A 22,531-nucleotide genomic window follows, 5' to 3' on the forward strand; every position below is an offset into this window, starting at 1 on the left:
ACTGTGCATGATGGTTTTAACTGTTTCCTCACAGAAGGATGTCCAGGACTGATCCTCAAACTCAATGGGAATCTCTGTGCTGTGGAATTGGATCTCCTTCCCATGTCTGTGTAAATTTTCTCCAGGTACTTAGTTTTTTGACAAATTAGCTTCAATTTACAAAGACATTGCTTATGTTGTCATGCCCTTGAGCAAGACATGAATAAATATATTTGTTATGGCGTAAATTTGTATAATTATAGATTGAAGCCACTGTTTTCATTTCCACAAAAGGCTTAATAAAAAAAATAGACCTACAATCTGTATAATGTATGTGCTGTGTCTCAGGTGAACCTTGGATAGATAAATATTATGGCCTGGTAGAACAGTGTCAGCCCCGAGGAAACTCCCATGATGCACTGCTCTGCTCTGATTGTATTAGATGTCCATTAAGACCACTCCTCTGCATCAGAAAGCAGCACTCAGCGTGCGCCTCATCTCTATTAAAAGTTTATCAGAGAAAAGTATCTGACGCTCAGGGTAATTGGCCAACAACAGGATGCGACAAGAAGCACAGAGTTGAGAAACGTTCTAGTTTCCTTCCTCAGTAGTTTTTACTTCATGATGCGAGAGCAAGAAACAAGTCTTGTGTAATTTATTGACCAATTTAATTCCTTTAATATATAATTGGTGCACAATGGTGGACTTAAAGATTCACTATGTAACTTTTTCCACTTTGAAAAGAAGTTTAAATGTTTTAATTTTGGGCAGATACATGAATTATGATACTTAGTTTGTGCTATACTTTTCTGTACTTTGCTATACTGTTACTGTCTTGTTTGTTTTATCTTGCTTTGTGAAAATGAGCTGGTTTTAAGATGATACTCTGACAGAGGAATAAAGGGTAGGCCTAATAAGCTCAAGCTTCAGCCTACACCTTTTTGGTCTGTGCATGTTAAATATGACTGTGGAATAATGTCAGAATATACCTGTGACCGAAATAAATTAATCAATCAAAAAACTATAATGAACTAGGGGACTAAAAAGACGTACTTTGATTTTTACACCCACCACTAATAATTGTATTTTTTGTACCTTATAGTGCTTCATAGTGTTGAGCATGGTCACGTCTCCGAGTCTCTCTGAGCTCAGATCCACTTCTTCCAAATGAAGAGATGCAGTTCCTCTCACATACTCTGTCAAGACAGAAAATTTTGTATATAAAAAGGCAGGGAAATAGGGAAATACAGAACATACTTCTTTTGACCATAGTCTGTAAGGGGCAGTAGAGTCGACAGCAGCTAGACCATACCTCTTTTGGTTTTCCTGCAAAACCCCTGAAGCCGCTGTCCCTTGTCCCTTTTTTTTAAAATTGATTCCACAAGAACTGTATGAATGTTAAGTTTCCATATATGTTTTTTCTTCTCACAAATAAATCTAGATTTTTTTGGGGTGTAATGATATCCAGGGATATAATACATTGCACCTCCTATTGCCTTTCTAATCCCTCTGTGTGTTAGCTGATTAAACCAAAAATCATATGGTCTTACTGTTATTGCAGTTGTTATGAGTTTAAATTTCCTGAGTCTGTCCCTTCATGTTCCATTCAACAACAAGCACCTTTGTTCCTACGACTTCAGCTTGAGAACTACCAGTAACTCTCCACCCCCTTCAAAGTACCTCACCAAGGGGTTTCTGAATTATGCGTATTGTGCTGAATAATTAAACTTTGATTTATTATCATAGTAAATCTACACTTTTGATTCCTAAATTTGTGCACTAATAACTGAATAATGTTTATGTTTAGCAGGCATCTAAACTGTGCCCCATCAAAGGCTCTTATATTTACTCACTTTTTTGCCACCACTACTATGAGTAGCTCTCTGGTATTTTTGTTTTGTAAGTGTAACTCACCAGAGTAAAAAAAGATAACTGTCCTAGTGTGTGTGTCTTTGTAAAGGGCCATACCAATGCACAGCTCTCTTAGGGGGATGTTGTATGGAAACCCAAACTTGGTCCTAAATGTGGTCAGGATCTTGTCTTTGACCTGGTCCACTGTGTCACAGGTGAGAACAGCCACCTCCAGAGGCTCTGACATCTCCCCATCACTGCCCACTGCAAACAGCACCTTCAGCTTCTGCATAAAACAACATCATACTGTTTATTTTCATCACTGATGAGGAAAAACTGTAAATGGTGCTCTCCAAGATGGTACAGAATTTAGATTATTTAAGTATATAAAACCTTCAAAAGATAAAATCATTGATTCAAATTAGGGTCTGGAGATATGAAAAAGCCACAATATATTTTCATGGTACTAATCATAATTCATTATCACAATTTTAGATTTAATTTTGACTTCATAAAAACAAATACAGGTGTATTTCAATACGCATTTCCATAATATAAACATGACAGACTTTTAACAATTGACATTTAAAACTAAATAAATGTTAATAAATTTCTTCCACCTAAGCCTGAACTCTGCTCCAGACCACATGGTTTTACTGACAGGACTGGCTGTGGAACTTTCAGGAAAAATGCAGGTTTTTATATTGTATCACTGAATGAAATGAGTATATCCAAAAATAAAATGTAAAAATATAATGTACTGGCCGAGTCCCTATATACCAAAAACTGGCCAGAACTCCCCTAGAAATTATAAACTAAGTCTTAGGGACCTTCCTGATGAAAATAATAAAATAAAAATATGTCACACCTCGTCATGGTTAATTGTATCTGTTTTTGACATTATTATTTTTTTCTTCTTTGACAAAACAATTCATTTACCCACACATCGATACGAGAGGTAGTTTGCAGAGAGCTCCATTAGCTGCTTGTGTCATTTTGATGTATCACTGCTGTATTATTGGTGTGTATAATGTAACCATTTTCGATGCTCTGTGGGTTTTCAAAGCGTTCACTTCCACTCCTCTCTGGGTCATCTGTCTCTCTCTGTGCTGTTGTGGCTTAAACCAGCTCTCACTAATGGACTGCAATGGTATGGAAGAACGAGAGATTAGCAAGAGTGGAAGGACTTTCCATTTCAAGAAATGTGTTTTTCTGTTGTTTACAATATATATATAGTATGTATTTAATTCACATTTAATTAAAATGTCAAACTGTCTGTTTCACTTCAGGCTGTAGCACTCTTTAATTTCCCTTTTGTTTGCAGCAAACAACACGGCTCACACTCACTAATACATTTCAGCAAACACATGATTTACATGATAATTAATAATATACATAGTAATCATGTGATATAATCGTGTCACATCAAGCTGCAATTTTGTGAGTATGACTTCTCCTTTATTATAACAGTATTATTTTTATTATTGTTTTATTGCACAAACACTATGACAACTTTCTTAAAATAAAGTTGCTAAAACCATGTGTGAATGCCAAATTTACACTACCACCAATACAAAATATACAAGCAGTATTATACTTTCAATAAATTTGTATATGGCGTGCATTCTAGTTATGTTAAATGTCAATGTGAAACTTCTGTGTTTTGCCACACCCCTGACCGCAAACCAGAAATACATTGTGTTTTTTACTGGTAGACCTCAGTATATCAGTGCAATATGTCAAAATTTCCTGTTCCTAAAACACACTCTTAGATGCTGGATGACTTAAGGTGGTTTGATGCTTTGCAAAACAATGTTCACAATTTTTTTTGTATCACAATACATGTTTTCATGGATACTTGTAGTTTCAAAAGTGTTGTACACTTCCTGTCAGTTCAGAAAGTGGTGAGCAACCCTTCAACACACTTCTCTCCAGTTAATATTGTTGTATTAGGCTACAACAAATACTTTCCAATTAATTTATTTGACACCCAATCATTTTTGACAAAAAGCTTATTACAGCCCCAGGCTTTTAACTTTTACCATATTTTTGTTTTGTGTAACTATTGTTTGTCTGCCTCCTTCACCCAACATGTGAGCCCTTTGTTTGGATTGGTGGACTTCTCTCCTGCCTGTTCCCGGTTGACTGCTGCATTCTGGTCCCTGATTGGTGGGGAACCTCCACATTTGACCAATTCTGTCTCACTTTATTTTATTTTGAGTGCCCGAAAATCATTGGATAATTCCACACATTATGATACATAAAATGTCTTTTATAGTACACTACAAGAGAAAAAGGAACACAGTTTAATTTGCTAACTGGCATGCTTAGTAAAAGTTTGATATAGCTAATCAAAATAAAGTGAGAAGTTGCAAAAGTTTCTGCTTTGTCTTAGCTTTCCAGCTGTTGAAATCTGAACCATAAACTGTCTGCTGCAAACTACACTGTCACCTTTCAACCAGTCATCTCTCAGCAAGGTATTGGTATTCATAGACATAGTCGGTCGGCCAATATATTGGGTCAATATTTGCACTTTTTAGCCTATTGGCTATTGGCCAGTAAATCTCCAGCAGAGGCCAAAATTTGTTTTGACCAAAACATGCTGCCTAAATATACACAAAGAATATGCGTAAAGCTATAGAGGAGGATATTTGTTCTACCATTTTGTAGAAGAAAATGGTTAAGGATGAGTTTCTATTAAATAAAAAAAAAAAATAAGGCAAAATATTGTCTTACAGGCCATTGGTTTCTCTGTACTCTAAATAATCGGTATCAACACCAGCCATGAAAAAAAAATCTGACATTGCAATTATCATTTGACAAAATAGCCTACTGTGTACTACTTTGAGGGGCAACAGACTAAACCAAAAAAGTACAGTGAACTTGACCAAAATTTAAACTTCATAGCATTTTAAACAAAATACCAAGACTAAAGTCAAATTTAAAGCTGCCCTAATAGTGATATAGTCCCCATAATGTATTGTGAAGCTATGGTAAAATGGTGTCTTTATAACAGGGTGGCACTAATCCTCATACTGTATTGTGTGTTACCAGTGGTTTGAAGTCCTGGGCCTGCCACAGGAGCCAGTCTTCACTCAGAGTGTACAGAGCTTTCTCAGTCACACAGTCCACAGGCCCTTTGGAGATCTGCTGAGACAGAGCACTGACCAGGAGGAACAACTGCTGCCCCACTCCCTCCTGTACAAGAAATGAGAACAGCATCAGAACTGAACCAGAACTTCAATATTACATAGTAGTAGTCACAAGGTGAAACCAAGCATTTAGATCTTTGGAGATGTAGACAGACTAAAAATAAAGGGTTACAAACATGTGTTAATGAAAAAAAACACAACAAGCAAGTATGTTTTTGAGGTAACAACATTCTAACACGGCTAAAAATTCAAAATCAGTTTTTCCGCAATATAGTATCTTTAACAGTTCATTTGAACATTCTAGTCTTTACAGTGAAACTTACTCTGAGGAAGCCATAGAGACAAATGGACATCCAGTTGGTGAGCAGTTTTTCCACTGTGGACTCGGTGCGTCTCAGGAGGAGTTTGGGCTGGGTGTGACTGCTCTGCTGCATCAGGTCCTTCAATAAAACCTCCATCACTTCCGTAAGGTAAGTCAGGTCACTGTGCAGCGCTACAGTGAGCAGGGACGCCAGCACACCTGAGCCAAACAAGAGGAAAATCACATAATGAATCCCCTGAGAACTTTTACTCATCTCCTAGTCTCTAAGAAAAGTTATCTGTGTAATCCCTCAGTCATCCAGGTAGGATCCATAGCAGAAGAAAACTTCAATTCTGTCAACTGCACTATTGTTTCTTTGTTTGATTTAGGTTTCCAACTCCATCCTCAGACCAGTATGCTAAGAGGTGTGAAAGCACACATTATAGGCCTGAACGAGAGACCTAGCTAAGAAACAGAAACTATAAACAAAGTTAAAAAGTAGGCGTGTTTAGTTTCAGTGTAGTTTCAGTGTAATTAGCTCCTCTCTTCAGGCAGATATAAGGTAGTATCCACCAGCATCTGACCAGAACTGAGGAACCAGCTTGGATGAGCTGTAAAACATCATCATTCAAAAAACCCTGTCCAGCTGACAGAATTGAATTTTTTCTTTTGCTTTAAGAAAAGTTGCTAGCCAATCTGAGTTTTAAGTAGCTGGAATTATGGTAATTTTAATGGTTTGGTGTATAATTTAAAATAAAAAATTACATTTCTGACTCTTAGCTAAAATGTGTTATAACTATGCCTGAACAGGAATCTAATCAGTTTAAGAATGTTTGGCTACACTAGACTAGAAAAAAAGGGCTTTCATGTAATTCAACAGGCCAAAGTTACTGGTTGACCTGAATAAGTTAGTAGCCAAATTAGAAATATGCCAGCAATTTGGTATATGCTGTTGTGTTCTTCGGCAAGACATTTAACCACACCTTAACTGTGTTGTGTTAGTGAAATTGTTAGAGGTTAATGGTGCAAAATATGTATAAGATACTTGTAAAACTTGTAAACCATGATAACAATCAGAATAATCATTTAAATTGTTTAATTATTATACATTTATTATTATTTGCCTGTCACATCTGCAAAGGGAAGACCCAAGCTCGATGTATGGAATAGAGAGAGAGAGAGAGAGAGAGAGAGAGAGAGAGAGAGAGAGAGAGAGAGAGAGAGAGAGAGACGAGAGAGAGAGAGAGAGCGAGAGAGAGAGAGAGAGAGAGAGAGAGAGAGACTACCAATTACATGCTATTGATGAAGCTACTACCATGACACTAATGCTATAATGGATTTAAATTAGGTCAGTTTATTAAAAAAATTATATTCTTTTACTTGTCTTTTATGGAGAAGTTTTTCTGTTCCTCCATTGTGTGAACCATAGACGTGAGGAAAAACTGATCCCGAATCAGTTTAGACAGACTCTGACAGCACTCATCAAGTTGGACTATCACCCCGTCCTGAAAATATGGACAAAGCATGCATTTAATGAAACAATATAATAATTAAAGGGCCCATGTTACGCTATTTTGTGATCTTTGTTATAATCTTGTTTCCTCATTACAAACATACCTGAGTTTTGTTTCATTCACACACACAGTTTAACACAGAAATCCTACATATGTATGTCTTTGATGAGGTAACAACATTTTAACATGGCTTAAAGCTCAGTACTCGGTTTAAAATAGGAAAAAAATGCCTAGGTTGACTTGAATGTAGAGATATAACAATAACCGAAATACTGTGATATCGTATTGTCAGATTTCTTACAATAATATTGTGGACCATCACAATATATCGAATTCCAAGTCTCTTTGCTTAAATTAAGAATTATTGTGTAGCAATAGCTAAAAAAAAAAAAAAAGACAGAGGGAACTACACAGACCATGATCCTTTGCTCCATTTCAGTGCAAACTACAAGAAGAAATAACAGTTCTAAGCACTTTGAAGTCGTAGTTCTTTGGATTAAATCTTGTCAAGGCCTTTTAAGAGGAAAAAGTACCATATTACAGTAACAGTTCTGTTAGCCTCCACAAAATATCGCAATAAATATCATATCATGAGATGTATTTCGTGCAAAATATCGTACTGAGAGATTTGGATATTGTTACATCCCTAATGGTGAGCCTCCCTACCTTATTGTGAGCTTCCCCACGATATCTCAATAAATATCGTACCGTGAGGTTCATACCGTGATGATATCGTATCGTGAGACTTGGATATCGTTACACCCCTACTTGAATGACATGAATTCCGAATAACAATTTCAATTAATAAGTAAGTATACCCTAGGATATGTGGACAAAATGTAAATGTAATAATACAATATGAACAATACCATTAAGTAAATAAACCTATTCACTATACGTTTTAAGTGTCTGACCTGATGAATATCGTTAACACAGGACTTCATTAGGGCTTCACTCTAAAAGGAGAAAAGCATATTACTATTTGAATGTACAGCAGTAATCGTGATGTGTGTGATCGAATGTGGGTGATGTCTCTACCTCGGGGAAAAATATCCTGGAGGCAAAATGCTTGTAGTCAAGGAAAGGAATAGTGCTAACATTTTCTAAAAGATCATCATTTTCTGTCTGCAACTCAATGAAACCTAAAGAGAGAGGAAATGGCAAGCTTTAATTATCAAGTGAAAACAAGCAAGGTGAAATCATTATATGTTATAAGATCAATATTATAGATTTTTTATATATTTGTAATACTCATAATGCAACAAAGTTCCACCGATGAAACATTATGAATAGATTATCTTGTCAATATTATATGTTTATTATTTTTATATACAAGATATCTAAACACTTTAAAGGGGCACTATGTCTGCTACTTGCTTGTCTTTATGGAGATGTTATTGCTTTGCTGGGAAAATAACACAAAATGGCATTAAACAAACATTTGGTGTTATCAGGCCAAGTTACAGGTCTGTTCACAGTATATAATTTTTTCAAGGTATTTTAAAAATGAAAACACCTGTAATTGAAATAAACATAATACTATGAAACATCTCCATGGAAACAAGTGACATATTGCTTCTTTAAACCTATAATTACCGATTGATAGCACAGACTACATATATAAATAGTCAGTAAATGTTTTGAACTCTGATCAACTTCAAACATAAAGTGCGCAGGTTTGGATTAGACTGGATTTTGGTTGAAGTATTTAATCTCTCACCTTGTCTGATGTCATTCCTGATGTCCATCTCCAAATTTTCCATCAAACTGTTCATTCGATTGGTCAACTGGTTCTGCTTTTTCTTGTACACAATTACCACAGCTTTAAAATAACAAATACAGTATCAGTACACTCATTTAAAAGTCCAGTGTAATGTTTAAATAGATTCATTTATTCAAATTTTGAGACATCCAGGAATACAATATTACTAGTATAAGCGAGTTAAACAAAAACAACTGGACTGACTAACTTTTTGATGACAATGTTTGGCTATAAACCCAATAGCTTCTTCTGTTGTGTTTTAGTGATGTCACCAAAAAGCTAGTAAATCCAGTTATTTTTGTTTAACTTGCTTATAACATTTAAATAGATAAATAGTAATTTTACCTATAACAATGCAGGGTATTAGCAGTAGCACCAGCAAAATCAGCATCAGATCAAGCTTAGGCTTCAATATGACACTGCTGTCCCCAACTTGTATCTGAAAAAAAAAAGTTACACCATTTTAAATATATTTAGGACCAGTACTAGACTAGCAAGGCATTGCATCAAACAGAAAATTTATTATCGCAAAGTTAGAGCAGTGCAAATAAAATACGCCATGTGTTTTACATGAAAGAACATCATAACCTGGTTTAAAGCTCAAAATGTATAACCAAGCTATACAAGAACGAATACAAATCTAATCCAAGAGTAAAAGTGTTTAAAGGCACAAACGTGGTTCTTATGAGCTTTAAGCCATGTTAGAATGCTGTTTTTTTCATTGACACACGTAAAGTAACAAGTAAAGAACTCAACCAAAATATGCAGGATTTGTGTGTTACACATATGTGAATGTTTCTGATGAGGAAACAACATTATAACATAGATCAGAAAATAGCGTAATATGGGCCCTTTAAAGCTTTCATTTAACTCCCTGTAAGTTTGCATACCACAGTTTGAGAAGCACTGGTATAGATTTTACCATCAAGTACTCAAAGTTGGTGCTGGGTGTGTTCTTGATCTGACAGATGAAGTCAGTATTGTTGCTGAATTTGTTGGTTTTGCTGCTATTCACGAGGCAGGGATACTTCTGTCCATCCACCACAGCCCACACGGACAGCTCCTTCAGCTGTATATCCAGATTATCAGCCTTTTTCTACACAAGAAACATACATATTCTAAATACAAAGTATAAGAAATATTTACAAAACAGCCTTGTGAAATTATTTAATGGGGCACTATAACCAGGAAAGTTCCACAGTATAGTGGTTGTAACGTTGTAGTGTTTAATACATTATTGTTGATTGAAAAATCTGTATTAATTCACCTCTGGCATCAACACATACAGGAACAAATTAAGTGTACGTTTTTATCGGAAAGACTGCATTTGTAGCTTTGACTGTCTCCATTATGGCACTGTATTCAGAGCATTCCTCACCGTTATAATGATGGTGGCGTCACCCCCTATCTTTGTGGAGGTGTAAGTCGTAAACACAGGGTCTGGCAGATATGTAACGGGTCTGGAGCAGCTCAGGGTATGATTGGCCACTTTCAAAAACACAATGCTTGAGAGAGGGTTCTTCGCACCCGGAGAGGTGTATGAGATATTCTGTTTGAAATATAAGGGTTTTGAAAACATGATTTCTAAGACAAATTGGCTTTACTTTTACATACAGACCTGTTTGCTGAACCGAGCAGCGAGAGTCTTCAGCGGAGAGTGACTGTGGACAACTTCATCAAAGAAATCAATATTGGATCCAAACAGAGTGATAGTTCTCCCCCCACTAGGTCAAAATAATAAAAAGAGAAATATTAACTTACTGAAAACAAAAATCTGTTTGGTTAATAGCATGGATGGGTATGTTTAGTCCAACAAACAAACAGTTCATTAGATATTTGTGAAAAGTCCAGATGCCATGTTTGGACATATATACAGCAGGAGGGATAATGGATGCATGGGGTGAGGGGACCAAAAAAACAAAAGGCTATAATGTGTTTTGGAAAGAAAAACTAATTGTAGCCCTAACCCAACCCTAACCCTAGACATAACCCTTTCCTGGGTTTCAGATTTTTCCATCTTTTTTTTTTTTTTCTGGGTTGGGCTCCCATCAAAATTAGAGTTCATCAAGTTCTAATTTTTGACACCGGTCACTGTCCATCCTTGTTTACTGCTTGATTTTTGTCAATTTTCGTGCTCCTGGTCGCGGTTTTAATTAGTCCCTTGCTTAGACTTTGTCCCTGACTCGGGCCTAATAATATTCTAATATGAGAACAATGTTCCGCTTTTTAAAATTATACATTTTAAGAAAGCACTGGCGCATTCCTGTGTCATAGCGAGGCCCCCTGGTCACTACGTACACTTCACTTTGCAACAGTTCACTTCTCGGCCACTAGTGGCATTACTTCACGATACTAATAGGCCTTCACCAGGTTCTGACGCTTGGGCCTAAAAAAACAAGAAACTTTCCATATTGTAAGCAGCAAACATTACTGCAGAAATGGTCAGGCCTTACCTGATAAAACCAAGGTTAAGAAACAACTTCAGTTTCGTAAAAGGGAAGTTGTCTTGTGGTGAAAGTTAAAAAATTTGGGAAGTGAAACGAATAGTCCACACTTACACACCTAGAGCTGTTCCTGTGTGTTTTGAATAAGGTTTAAAGCTAATGACTTCTTTTTTTCGAATTATGACAGAAGATATAACTATTCCACTATTCTCATTTAAAGTGCAAAGGCAGGTTTTTATGTCTTTCTAATTACATGGTAAATATTTATCACAATTTTAAGCCAGTGGCAGCTTGTTGGGGAAAAAAAAGTTCTTGTCTGCTGCGTGCGTCCAACCAGGAAGTAAAATTATAAAATAAATATGTAAATTTTTTTGTAAAATTTTAAATATAATTAAGTTTACTGTGTTTTAGTGAAAAAAGTCCTCAAACCTGTAATATGCATTTAGATTTTTTGGACAGTCAGTTGTAATGCAGCCTATTTACAGAGCGGGGTCTTACCTGAGCCAGCTGCTGCTGGGTTTGATGTCTGTGCAGGATGGTAAGGAGCCATATGTGATTTTGACGTTACCATGGCAACTGTTGTCAGGGAGGACCGCACACACCTGGACCACACCTTTGTTGTCTGAACTCGGGATGCGGAAGGTCAGGCTCTCTCCAGTGTTGTTCCATACCGGGGATCTGAATGAATAAAGATAGAGGTTAGCACTGTCACCTTACAGCATGATAGGAGTGTGTGGGTGTACTAAGGTGTTTATTTTTAATTTTCATTGCATTTTAACATATGATAATACATACCGCTTTGAGTTATCTACATTAAATAAAATTTATTAAAAAAAAAAAAAGTAAATAAATCTGATGGCATATATATATACTATAAGAAATAAAGGCAGAATTTGTAAATAATTGAAATTAATTAAATAAATGAAACTAAATAAATAAATAAATAAAACCTAACCACTCTTAGACTCAAATCATGAACACATCAGACACTCTCTTTAACTCTCTTTAGCTCTCTTTTTAACAATATCCTGATTTTAAAAAGTTGTTATTAATTACTTAATAAATATTTATAACTGATATTATTTCCATATTGTATGTGTTTATATTTTGATGGTATTATATGTACTACCTTAATTTATGCATGCACATTATATATATATTTTTTTTCTATTACTTCTTGTTTTGTGTTGCACCATTTCCCCAAGGCACATTTCTGCTTTTGTCCGCTGACAATGGCAGTAAAGCTTTTCTGACTCTTACTCCAGTGGACTGCAGTCTAGATCAGCATGTACCCGCACGCGGGTCACATGACTGAGGTTGCGGCCTTTTAGCAGAACGTGGTTTTTGCCATAGAAAGACACGACATTTGGAGAGACAGACGAGATCTCTGGCTTCTGTAGAAACAAAGATGGATTCACTTTAAACAGATTAAACATTGGGGGAGAGTTTGAAGAGTTGAAGGCTTACCACATAATTCATATGTGACTCCATCTTTTGGCAAATACTTTTCTGAAAATAATATTTGATTAAAATTATTTATATAAAAATATATATTTTCTTTCTTTTTACCTTTTTTTTTTTTTTTTTTTCTCAGTATACTCACATTCGTTGACTTTTCATTTGCCCAGGAACAACTATCAGAGCTCCAGCCACAACCAGCTGCTATACACTCCCTGCACCTGAAGAGATAATGGCCCTTTCATGACTTTATTATTTATTACATTATACTAACATTTGTTTTCCTGTACATTATATAGAGTGTTACATACAGAGCTGGAGAAGGGAGTCCTCTGATCTCAGAACAATTCCTGAGACTGAAATTTTCTAATCTCTCCTCGTTCCACATCCTCATTTTAACAGTCATATTCACACCTGTAAAGAACAGTAGAAATCAATTTTAGTTTAGGCTACTAGGAGAGTATATGCATTCTTACATGTTAAATAATGTAATGCACTCTACAGCAGCAGCAGCATCAACCACCTCAACCTCCTCCATCTTTTCTTCCTCACCATCAGAAATATACAGACACCCGAGATAGTTTTCCCTGACAAATATAATACACTCTCTTTATATTTTCTTTATACTTTTTGTATTTTAAAGGGACAGTATGTAAGTTATTAGGTGGAAAGTCTGAAATCATCTTTCTTCAACAGAGATGCTATTATGTTTCCTGGAATTTTCCACAAAATGGCATAAAAGTATACAATCTCTTTTTTGCTGCTTTTTCTTTACTAATATATTATATTATATTCCATCCATCCATCCATTTTCGTCCGCTTATCCGGGGCCGGGTCGCGGGGGCAGCAGCCTAAGCAGGGACTCCCAGACTTCCTTCACCCCAGACACGTCCTCCAGCTCCTCCAGGGGAACCCCGAGGCGTAGTCCCTCCAGCGTGTCCTGGGTCTTCCCCGGGGCCTCCTCCCGGCGGAACATGCCCGGAACACCTCCCGAGGGAGGCGCCCAGGAGGCATCCGGAACAGATGCCCGAGCCACCTCAACTGGCTCCTCTCGACGATATTATATTATATTATATTATATTATATTATATATTATATTATATTATATTATATTATATTATATTATATTATATTGTGACATGTGAGCTACTGGGTCAAAATACTTTCCCTTGTGGATCAATAAAGTTTGTCTAAGCTAACATTGTTTGGTCACAGCCCAAAAATGACCTGTGATTAACAGTCCACAGATAATCATTGCTCCTAATTCATCTCTCCTGATCAGTTGTAACTTGGCACACGCCAAAATTATATATGTAGCACTCTTAATTGAGTTCTACACGTTAACAATCTGAGATTAATCTCGCTGAAAGCAATCGGAAAACACAGAACGTCATGATGACTATTTGAATCTGATTGGTCCCAAACTCACAAATATCGTGAGAATCCATCTTGCTGTGCAAGGTTAGGTTAGTTTCTGACAATACTGACCTTGTGCAGGTAGTCGGATGTCATGGAGGACACAGATGCATTGTGGATAGCTAGGAGCAGGGCCAGGTCCACACAATCGAGTAAAATGACAGGCAAAGTTTTTCGGTTTGCTTGGGCCCACACTCATGTGCATTTGCACTCTAATTGTGATCTGAAAGCATAATACTGGTTGGTTGACTATAAAAGCTAACTAAGACAACAAGTGGTTAGAGTGCTTGTCTACTATAAAACATCTGCCTATGTTTTAGATGTAAAATCCAATTCAACCACATGTAACAATTAGCCTAACACTGATCTATGTCTACCCACATAAAACCATATGCACACAAACTATATTTTTTCAACCAAATCAAATAAATAGAGCACAATAAATAAATAAATAAAATAAAAGCTGGATTGTTCTAGTTCTTCCTCATATTCTTCTGCCTCACATGGGTTTTGCTAAGTTCACTCTCTCATAAGAAACACATCTTAATGAAGGCCTAATGGAACAGTGTGTGGCCTAACTTTACCTGACCAGATGCATTTCTTTCTGCTTTGAATGAAACCATCTCTTCTTCTTGAAAATCCTCAGAAATTGAAACCCAGCTTGAGTTTTGACAGTCACTCTCAAATGTGCACCTGTATATAAGAAAAGTATCGCTCAACAAAAAATCTGGTGCTAACAGTTTTCTGCATCTGTTCATGTGAGTGACCAACCTTTTTGTTGAGTGGCACCAAACACATTGTGGATCTTGTGCAGACCAGCAGTCATGCAGTGTTGTGTAAATTGAACAATTTGACACAGCGATCTGCATAATCTATAAAAAAATAAACAAAATGTATCATAGAATAAGGCTTAGAACCAAGAGGTAACTTACTCTTAGTCCGTACCTGGTTTGTAAATGCAGCATAAATGTGCTTGTGGTTTACTTCGTCCACATATAACTTGGGGAAAACCTCACCGTCATCATCGGCTCTATACAGGACTTTTGGACATGCAGGTTGGTAGTTTTTGTCCACAACTAGCTGAAAGTCAAACAACTGAGCAATGAACATCAAAATACACAATATGCTTCTGTATATAATGAGACAACATATATGTTATTTTGTGTCGTAAAGGAAGATAAGACTTAGACCTTAGAGACTAAGTAACAGCAATTAAAAGGCTAACCAAAAACTATTGGAAAGCCACCGACATTAATCGATACATTAGACCTATGGTGGGCTGTAGGGACACTTTACAAATCACTATTTCTGCTCCTTTTTGGTAACTTTCTATGGACCAAAGTGCAGCTCAGCGGACACACCTTGATGAGCTGTCCATTCGCTGTTCCGATGAAGAAGAGCTTCCAGACCCGGTGTGTGAGCGCCAGCACGGAGCTCATGTGGCTCTGCTTCAGCAGGGTCTTCTGTGGACGCACGGTCTCCGGCTCCGGCAGATTATCCTTATTATTATCCTTGACTTTGAAGTGTTTGTCCATATCCGGGGGGGAGGTGTATCTGGGACTGATGTCAAACAACAGCAGTTCAGTGTTGAGACGTGTCCCATCCACACTGAAGACCCCGGTCCACCTGAGTGGTGTGGTCCCGGCGATCACAGAGGAGGCCAGGAGCTTCCCACCAAACCCCGCAGAACTACTGGTGTTAAGAAAAGCGCCCCGCAGGGACTCCAGAATAGCTTCCCTCGAACTGTCTTGAGCGTTGAGCCAAATCAGTCGTACTGCCTTTCCAGTGGAAGAATTCAGGTTAGAAAAAACATAAATGAAGGAATCCACCTGGAAACCGTCCACGAAGCCCACGTAGTCAGTCTTGCTCCTGAGGGCAAAATCTTTTCCAAGGTTGAAAGAAAAGATGTCACCAATCTGACGATTATTGGTGTTGAACAGATTGATGATGCCTTCTTGTATAGAACACTGATTTTTCATGGATCTGGGGCTCTTCTCTGTGGCCGCCAAGATGTATTTGTTGTTTTCTCCACCAGTCACCAGAAAGGCCACAGACTCGGTGTGCGTACTGACGGGACCCAGGGCGGCGCTCTCCGCGTGTATGACAGTGGACACGTCCTGCAGCGATAGAACTTCGCAATGAACGCATTGGTCCACAGCGCCACACATAACCAGGGTGTTGTTGGAGGTGAAGGGCAGGAGCACGTTTACCTTTAGAGTCGTATTCCCAGCGGTTCCATCTGGGACACGGACAAATTTCGGGTCTGAACTCAAAGGCCACCCCCTCAGGGACACGCGCCGCACCAGGCTGAGGTCCGAGCGAAGGTGGTACAGGCTTTTTTCTGTGGAAACATAAACCGCTTCACGAGTCACTGCAAGTTTCCGTGTATCTCCGTCCAAACTGAAAGCCTTCCCCGCTGTTCTGTGAGCCACTGTGGACCACAGAGCGCACAGCGCGCACAACAACAGCATCTTCTCCAGCTCCAGCTCTACATTGCACTGCGCTGTCAGGCAGCGGCGCGCAGTGTAAAGGCGCACGACACGGGTGTGCGAGACGCATGAGAGGCAGGACTAATGTAAGGAGTGAAAGTGAAAACCGCAGTTGTTCAAAAGAGTTTTTCTCCTGTTGGAAAAAGTCTTGAAATTGTGTAGGCTATAGTTAGAGACTTGAGAAGTATTTCATTGTAACATTAGACTCTACTGCTTATTTGAGTCGAAAAATCTCGGTAACAACTTTCTTAAGCTACTATTTAGCTGTTCTTCCCATAGCAGCCTAATGTTTTTAGCATTAGTCTATCTAATGTTCTTACAAACCAAATAAGTGAACAACACTTATAATACGTTTATTTGACCTTACTTTACCTTTCTTAACCTTTTTCCCCCCTTTTGCTCCTCTACACCCCTGAGTTTTAGCGTCAGTATGCGCTGGCCAGTAGCCTGGTGTTAAAGTGACATCTAGTGGAGGTAGGCTAAGTATGAAGGTAAATAATAGCTACTATTAGGCTATTCTATTTTACCCGAACCTCTCAGTACAGACATATTCATGGTTTCAGAAAGATGAAAAAGTAGGACAGTTACCATAGCAATTACGATTTTAAAACTATTGGGCTATTACATTTTTCAAATGGTAAAAAGTCTTCAAAAAGGTGTCTATAATATTAAGAAGCTATCTGTGAATAGGCCTTTTTGCGTTAAGGTATTTTCCACTTGCTTAATATTAAATCCAGTTGAATTTGTCAACTGATGTCATGTATCAAATCAAACCCACCAGGTTCGTTGTATTCTTGTGCTCTATCTTGCTTCCAGTTGCTATTATCAGATGTGCCACAAGAATGCGCTGCGTTGCCGCTCTTGCTCTGTGGAGGCATGCAGCAGCGCGCAGGACCAGTGCCAGTTCAGACTGAGTGCGAGGACTCCCTCTGCTCCACGCCTCCTCGCCGTATATCACCACTGTCCGGAGCTCCAGGACTCATTCATCCTTCTCAGCCTACTTCGAACCGGGCTCTGTGTCCACCTCCATCCTGTCGCTCCATCTCCACGCAGTTGCAGCGCCTCTTTTTGTGAACCAAAGTGAAGGTCAGAACCGTGTTTTTCAGAAGAGGACCCGCCAGTTTTGATTTTGCCACAGGTTCACGCTCGTCATATCAGCCAGTCTTTTACACGGGACTTCACTATTACTGGTAAGTCTACTTCGACAGCTCTTAACGTGAGATGTGCACTCTGGTCTATGTGCTCACATATCATTTGCTTCTACTGCTGTGTACCTGTAGGTCCCACTGGCGCAAAGCCGCAATTTAATATCCTTTACAAAGTACAATTACCCCTATTAACTGTTTGTATGGAAGGTTTTGCATTGAAATCTTGTCTTTTTAATGTAGTCTAACCCTTACATATGAGACAAGTTGCCCTAAAGATTGCATTAGCTAATTCCTCTAAACTCGTGTCCATATTGAAAATGTGATACCCTACTTGGAATAATGTCAGATGAAGTAGAATGCCAAAGGGAGGGCATCTGGTGTACAGTGACAGCAGACTACTTCACAGTGAGATTTTACCACATATAAACATTGGCACCTCTTGATAGTATGACAGTTAGGATGCTGGATGAATAATTTGCCCTGTCACAAGGAGCCACGTTGAACCTTGTATCATATAATAGCTGCTTCAACTATAGGCATACGGCTGTATTTAGGTATAATTAAAAACAGATCGTGATTTGATTTGACGTGGACCTTATAGAGAGTGACACTGAGTATTTTCCTTTTTTCCTGAAGTTAATCAGAGCCACAGCTTAGAGTCCACACCTCCTCACTGTCAGATTCTGTGACGGCTTCAGTTACATAACAGGGCTCACCTCTGTATATTGTAGGTGGGAGGCTACTGCAGCCAGTTTAGCCTATAGTGAGTTATTTATGAGTACTGAAGACACAAGTTACATTTTCTTGTTCTGTTAGTTATTTCTTTTTGTGGATTTGTAATGTAATGTAATAATTTATTTAGTATTTTGCCGAACAACAAAGATATACGCAACAGTTTCAAGAATGACATGACCAAAAGGGTTTAGGCTGAAGTAAAAATCTTTATAATGATGCCTAACCCTATTAAATAACATGACACAGGAATACCAAGTAAAGCAAGCGTATCAGCAGCAAATTTACATTTACAGTTCCACATCACATGGCTTACTATACATACATTAAACATTACAGAAAAACAAAACTGAATGGACGGATCATTCCAGAGCTGTATATCTTTCAAAAAACAATCCTTCATACCTCTTCTTAAAAACTTGTGTGGATCTGACCTTTTTAATCTAACATACAGGTTGGTTCATATGCTAAGTCCTCTAACTGAAATACAGTTGTTTTTTTATGTGTTCTAGTCTTAATTATTTTAATAAACCTGCTCTTCTAAAGTTTTACTGACTCTCTCTTTTTGCTCAAACAGTTCCTCGTATACAAGGAGGGAGCATATGCTTTTATACCTTGTACATCACTATGGCTGTACTCAGGTCAACAAGATTAAAATACTTTTTGCTTACTAAAAAGAGGATTGATTGGTATCTTGCATGGTTAACTATTCTGATAACTGTCTGGAGTAAGACATATTTGATTTGTTATATGTAAAGTGTTCCCCCATTACACACAATAGTTCAAGTATGGAAAGTAAGTAAGTAAGTAAGTAAGTAAGTCTTTATTTATATAGTGCTTTTCACAGACATATGTCACAAAGATGCTTTACAGAGCATTATTCTTTCTCTCCACACCCAGTGATGGTAGGCCACTATTGTAGCCACAGTTGCCCTGGAGCAGACTGACGGAAGTGCGGCCGCCATGCCAATCGGCACCATCAGTCCCGCCTACCACCATCATCACTCACGCACACACCACTTTCATACTAGGCAATGTGGGTGAAGTGTCCTGCCTAAGGACACAACTATTGATGGCTACTCTACAATTAGAATAACTGTGTAGTAAAACTGGCTTTGTTTATGATTTGTTGTGTGGTGCGGAGTTGTGTTTGTTTTGACACCAGACTAAACCACGGAGAGGGATCACAAGACTAAAAAGAGACTATACAGAGATTACTAAATCAAAACAACAATATGACTGCACTTTAGCTCGTAAATCAATAAACCATATTTAACAGTGAATGAATGGGTAGCACTTGGGGGCCTTGGGTTTGACTCCCGGGCAGTGTGGGACCATTCTACCAGGTTCATTAAAGAGCAGATTAACCAGGACAGTTAGACAGAATAATTTGAATATACAACCAGAAATGTTCCTCTAAGATCCTGGATGCTTTTTCATTGTTGGCAAGAACAAGGTTTTGCATTATGCTTTTAAACAGGAATGCGATAAGAGCTCTTTGTGCTTTAAACAAGAGAATGATGATAAAAAGTGTGGGACTCTGTGTTTCTGAGTTTGCCTCAAGTTGCAACATTTTATTTTTGGCTTGGGTGAACCTTATAAATGATGTAGGAGTAATATGTAGGGATGCACTGATCCAGCTGTTTTTGATCTGACACCAATGTTGATACTAAGGCTTTATATCTATCTTATAATAATATTGATTTCCAAATGACGTGGAGGAACCAAATATCCAAATGTGTTTTAACTTATTTATCATATAAAGTTATTACAGTAAAGCTTTGAAAAATTATAAATTCAAGCCAAAGATGTTAAATTTGTCTTCGTATGTACTTTAATTTCTTGGGTTCTTTTTAAAGCCAATACAGTAAAGTGTATTTATCTTGTTGATGTGTTTCGGCTGCTAAATGCAAACTATCCTCAGAACTGTCACCGGTGTTGGTGGTGACGTGTCGTATATCAGCTGTTGTTACTTCCTGTAGATGTGGTCAGCTTGATGGACCTGGCAGATCACTCAGACTGACCACGCCTCCCATCGCCCGGCGTTCTAAGGGAGGAGGGTGTCCCAGGTGTGTGAAAGGAGGAACGCTCCGTCATCATGGTTAATGATGTCTATGCCTCGTTTCCTGCCCACATTATGGATTGGGATGGGGCTCGGGTCATTGGATCGGAAAACAAGTTCAAATGCTGGATCAGGGAGGCCACTGAAATCAGGAAACAAGGCACAGACAGCATTAACCATGATGACGGAGTGTTCCTCCTTTCACACATCTGGGATATCCTCCTCCAAAGAACATCGGGCGACGGGAGGCGTGGTCCAGGTCCATCACATCCTTTCAGGTCCATCAGGCTGACCACACCAACAGGAAGTAACAACAGCTGATATGCGACACGTCACCACCAACACCGGGGACAGTTCTGAAGATGGCTTGCAGCTAGCAACCAAAACATGTCAACAAGGTAAATACACTTTACTGTATTGTCTTTAAAACAAACCCAAGAAGTTAAAATACAAATTCAAAATTACAAGGTGTTTTGGGTCTTATTGCACCAATTTATAGACTAAAATGGAATACTGACTGTACCGTTTATCTTGGGACCAGAATCTGATACCTCAAAATGTTCAATATTGGCGCCGATATCCAAAATCAATATCACATCGGTGCATCTCTATTAATTTGTATAACTAAATAGATATAATAAACAAATGTAGCCAGCAACAAAAATAAGCATTTGGACATTCATCTAAGATTTTTCTTTCTCTTGTTTATTAAGACATTGTTTCAACCGGACAGGTATAATACCAATGTCTGGCACCAGTTCAACTAAACTGTTGAACTGGTGCCAGGCTTGTGGTCTGGCAACCAAATGTAGCCCTCAAAACAATTGTTCTTGGTCCTTGGCCCATATTACCTTCAGTTTTTAACATTTACCTTGATAAAGCCAAATTTATAAAACCTATTGAGGATCTAAGCATGAATAAAGGTCTGGTGTCTCATCCTACTCCGTTATAGATTCACATGTTTGAACACATTTATTCACTGTATCGAGCACTAATCTATGGCCCTCAATCAGCCCTCTGCATCTTGATATTTGGACCTTGATGAAAAAAGTTTGTACACCCTTGGTTTAGTTCGTATTGTTTTTCCTTGGTTCATTCTAGGCTCTATGAGGATCTTGGTGGTACCTGATGTGAAGAGACTGAAAATCACAGGCCTATATTTTGCCTTGTTTGCAGACCATTAATAACATGATAGAATAAGGTTATGTGCTTCTATTTATACTAAGCATTATTCTGGAAATAGTGAGTTTAACATATATAACACCTTTCCTGTACTCACATATCCCCTATATCATCAAAGTTGGAATTTTTCTCTATAATTGAATGCATTGTCATTGTCTGCCTTGATCCATACCCCATCGATCTCAGATTAAAATGTCATTAAAATGCATGGCACACATTGAGTACATGTAGCTGTGATCGTGGTGATGGATAGTTTGTTCCCTGGGCCCTCTCTGTGTGTGGTTGGCTGTCATTAGCATTCAGGAGCGGCTCACTTTGTTACATAATACTCCTGTTTTAGTGGACACGGCTCATCTGTCTCTGAGCTGCCAAGTCCTAGACCAGGGGACTCCCAGTGTCTCCCTCTAATGCAGTCTGGAGCAAAGCATTGTCATTATCATAGCATCATCTTCATTACAATAACGGGATGATATTTAACAATGCATCAGGAATGTGCTAAAATGTGCCTGTGAAGTGTTAGGCTCAAGTCTTGCACAAAACATGAACGGGCCATAAAATTAAACAGAAAAAGTAATATCATTCAGGGCTGTCACAATCATTTCTGGGAGTCATTATTTATCGTTATACTTTTTCTTTTTGCTAGTGCAGAACTTTTTTGTTGTTCTGCACTACGATAAGATTTGAGCTGCAGAGGGTTGAATAAATAACTTCTATGACTCATGGATTTGAACTAACTACATGGCTCATGTCTTATTTTTTATCAACATTGTACTTTTAGAATATTTATTTTTTTGATAATCTGTTCTTGGGGTTATTGTGTCAGTGTCATAATTTAGTGTCAGTATTATTGTTTGTCATGTATACTTTCCTCAGCAATAAGGTAAAGGTACAACACTCCCCTCCCACTCCCTGGGAATTTGTCCTCTGCATTTGACCAGTCCTTCAGTGCCACTGGGTCATCTCCTCAGGAGCAGTGGATGTGCAGTCCCATGCCCAGGGACCCATCTCCGTGATCTTGTTGCTAGGCTTAGACATGGCCAC

At 38.2% G+C, this 22,531-nt stretch overlaps 2 protein-coding genes across 3 annotated transcripts in view; one reads left to right on the top strand and one right to left on the bottom strand.

Annotated features, from left to right (window-relative positions):
• The window catches only part of plxnc1 (plexin C1), a 19,927-nt gene extending 3,496 nt beyond the window's left edge, over window positions 1–16,431 (bottom strand). Inside the window, exons 1-22 of the mRNA XM_055153278.1 lie at window positions 15,239–16,431; window positions 14,823–14,957; window positions 14,649–14,749; window positions 14,462–14,570; window positions 13,950–14,100; window positions 12,773–12,875; window positions 12,607–12,682; window positions 12,471–12,512; window positions 12,264–12,397; window positions 11,502–11,681; window positions 10,178–10,283; window positions 9,938–10,108; window positions 9,482–9,655; window positions 8,905–8,998; window positions 8,518–8,619; window positions 7,836–7,939; window positions 7,712–7,753; window positions 6,662–6,788; window positions 5,306–5,502; window positions 4,882–5,028; window positions 1,948–2,116; window positions 1,075–1,175 (exon numbers count right to left, since the gene is read on the bottom strand). Coding sequence (XP_055009253.1) covers window positions 1,075–1,175; window positions 1,948–2,116; window positions 4,882–5,028; window positions 5,306–5,502; window positions 6,662–6,788; window positions 7,712–7,753; window positions 7,836–7,939; window positions 8,518–8,619; window positions 8,905–8,998; window positions 9,482–9,655; window positions 9,938–10,108; window positions 10,178–10,283; window positions 11,502–11,681; window positions 12,264–12,397; window positions 12,471–12,512; window positions 12,607–12,682; window positions 12,773–12,875; window positions 13,950–14,100; window positions 14,462–14,570; window positions 14,649–14,749; window positions 14,823–14,957; window positions 15,239–16,348 — 3,675 coding nt within the window. The 5' untranslated portion in view covers window positions 16,349–16,431. The remainder of the gene's footprint in view (window positions 1–1,074; window positions 1,176–1,947; window positions 2,117–4,881; window positions 5,029–5,305; window positions 5,503–6,661; window positions 6,789–7,711; window positions 7,754–7,835; window positions 7,940–8,517; window positions 8,620–8,904; window positions 8,999–9,481; window positions 9,656–9,937; window positions 10,109–10,177; window positions 10,284–11,501; window positions 11,682–12,263; window positions 12,398–12,470; window positions 12,513–12,606; window positions 12,683–12,772; window positions 12,876–13,949; window positions 14,101–14,461; window positions 14,571–14,648; window positions 14,750–14,822; window positions 14,958–15,238) is intronic.
• The window catches only part of rerg (RAS-like, estrogen-regulated, growth inhibitor), a 64,305-nt gene continuing 58,096 nt past the window's right edge, over window positions 16,323–22,531 (top strand). The window contains exons 1-2 of one of the 2 annotated variants that reach the window (XM_020926695.2): window positions 16,323–16,452; window positions 17,183–17,556. The gene's annotated coding sequence lies outside the window, so the exon portion shown is untranslated. The remainder of the gene's footprint in view (window positions 16,453–17,182; window positions 17,557–22,531) is intronic. The other variant, XM_055153282.1, reaches the window with a different exon arrangement.

Source organism: Boleophthalmus pectinirostris, unplaced genomic scaffold (assembly GCF_026225935.1).
Source record: "Boleophthalmus pectinirostris isolate CB_2022bp ecotype Guang Dong unplaced genomic scaffold, ASM2622593v1 HiC_scaffold_18, whole genome shotgun sequence".
Lineage (NCBI taxonomy): Eukaryota > Metazoa > Chordata > Actinopteri > Gobiiformes > Gobiidae > Boleophthalmus > Boleophthalmus pectinirostris.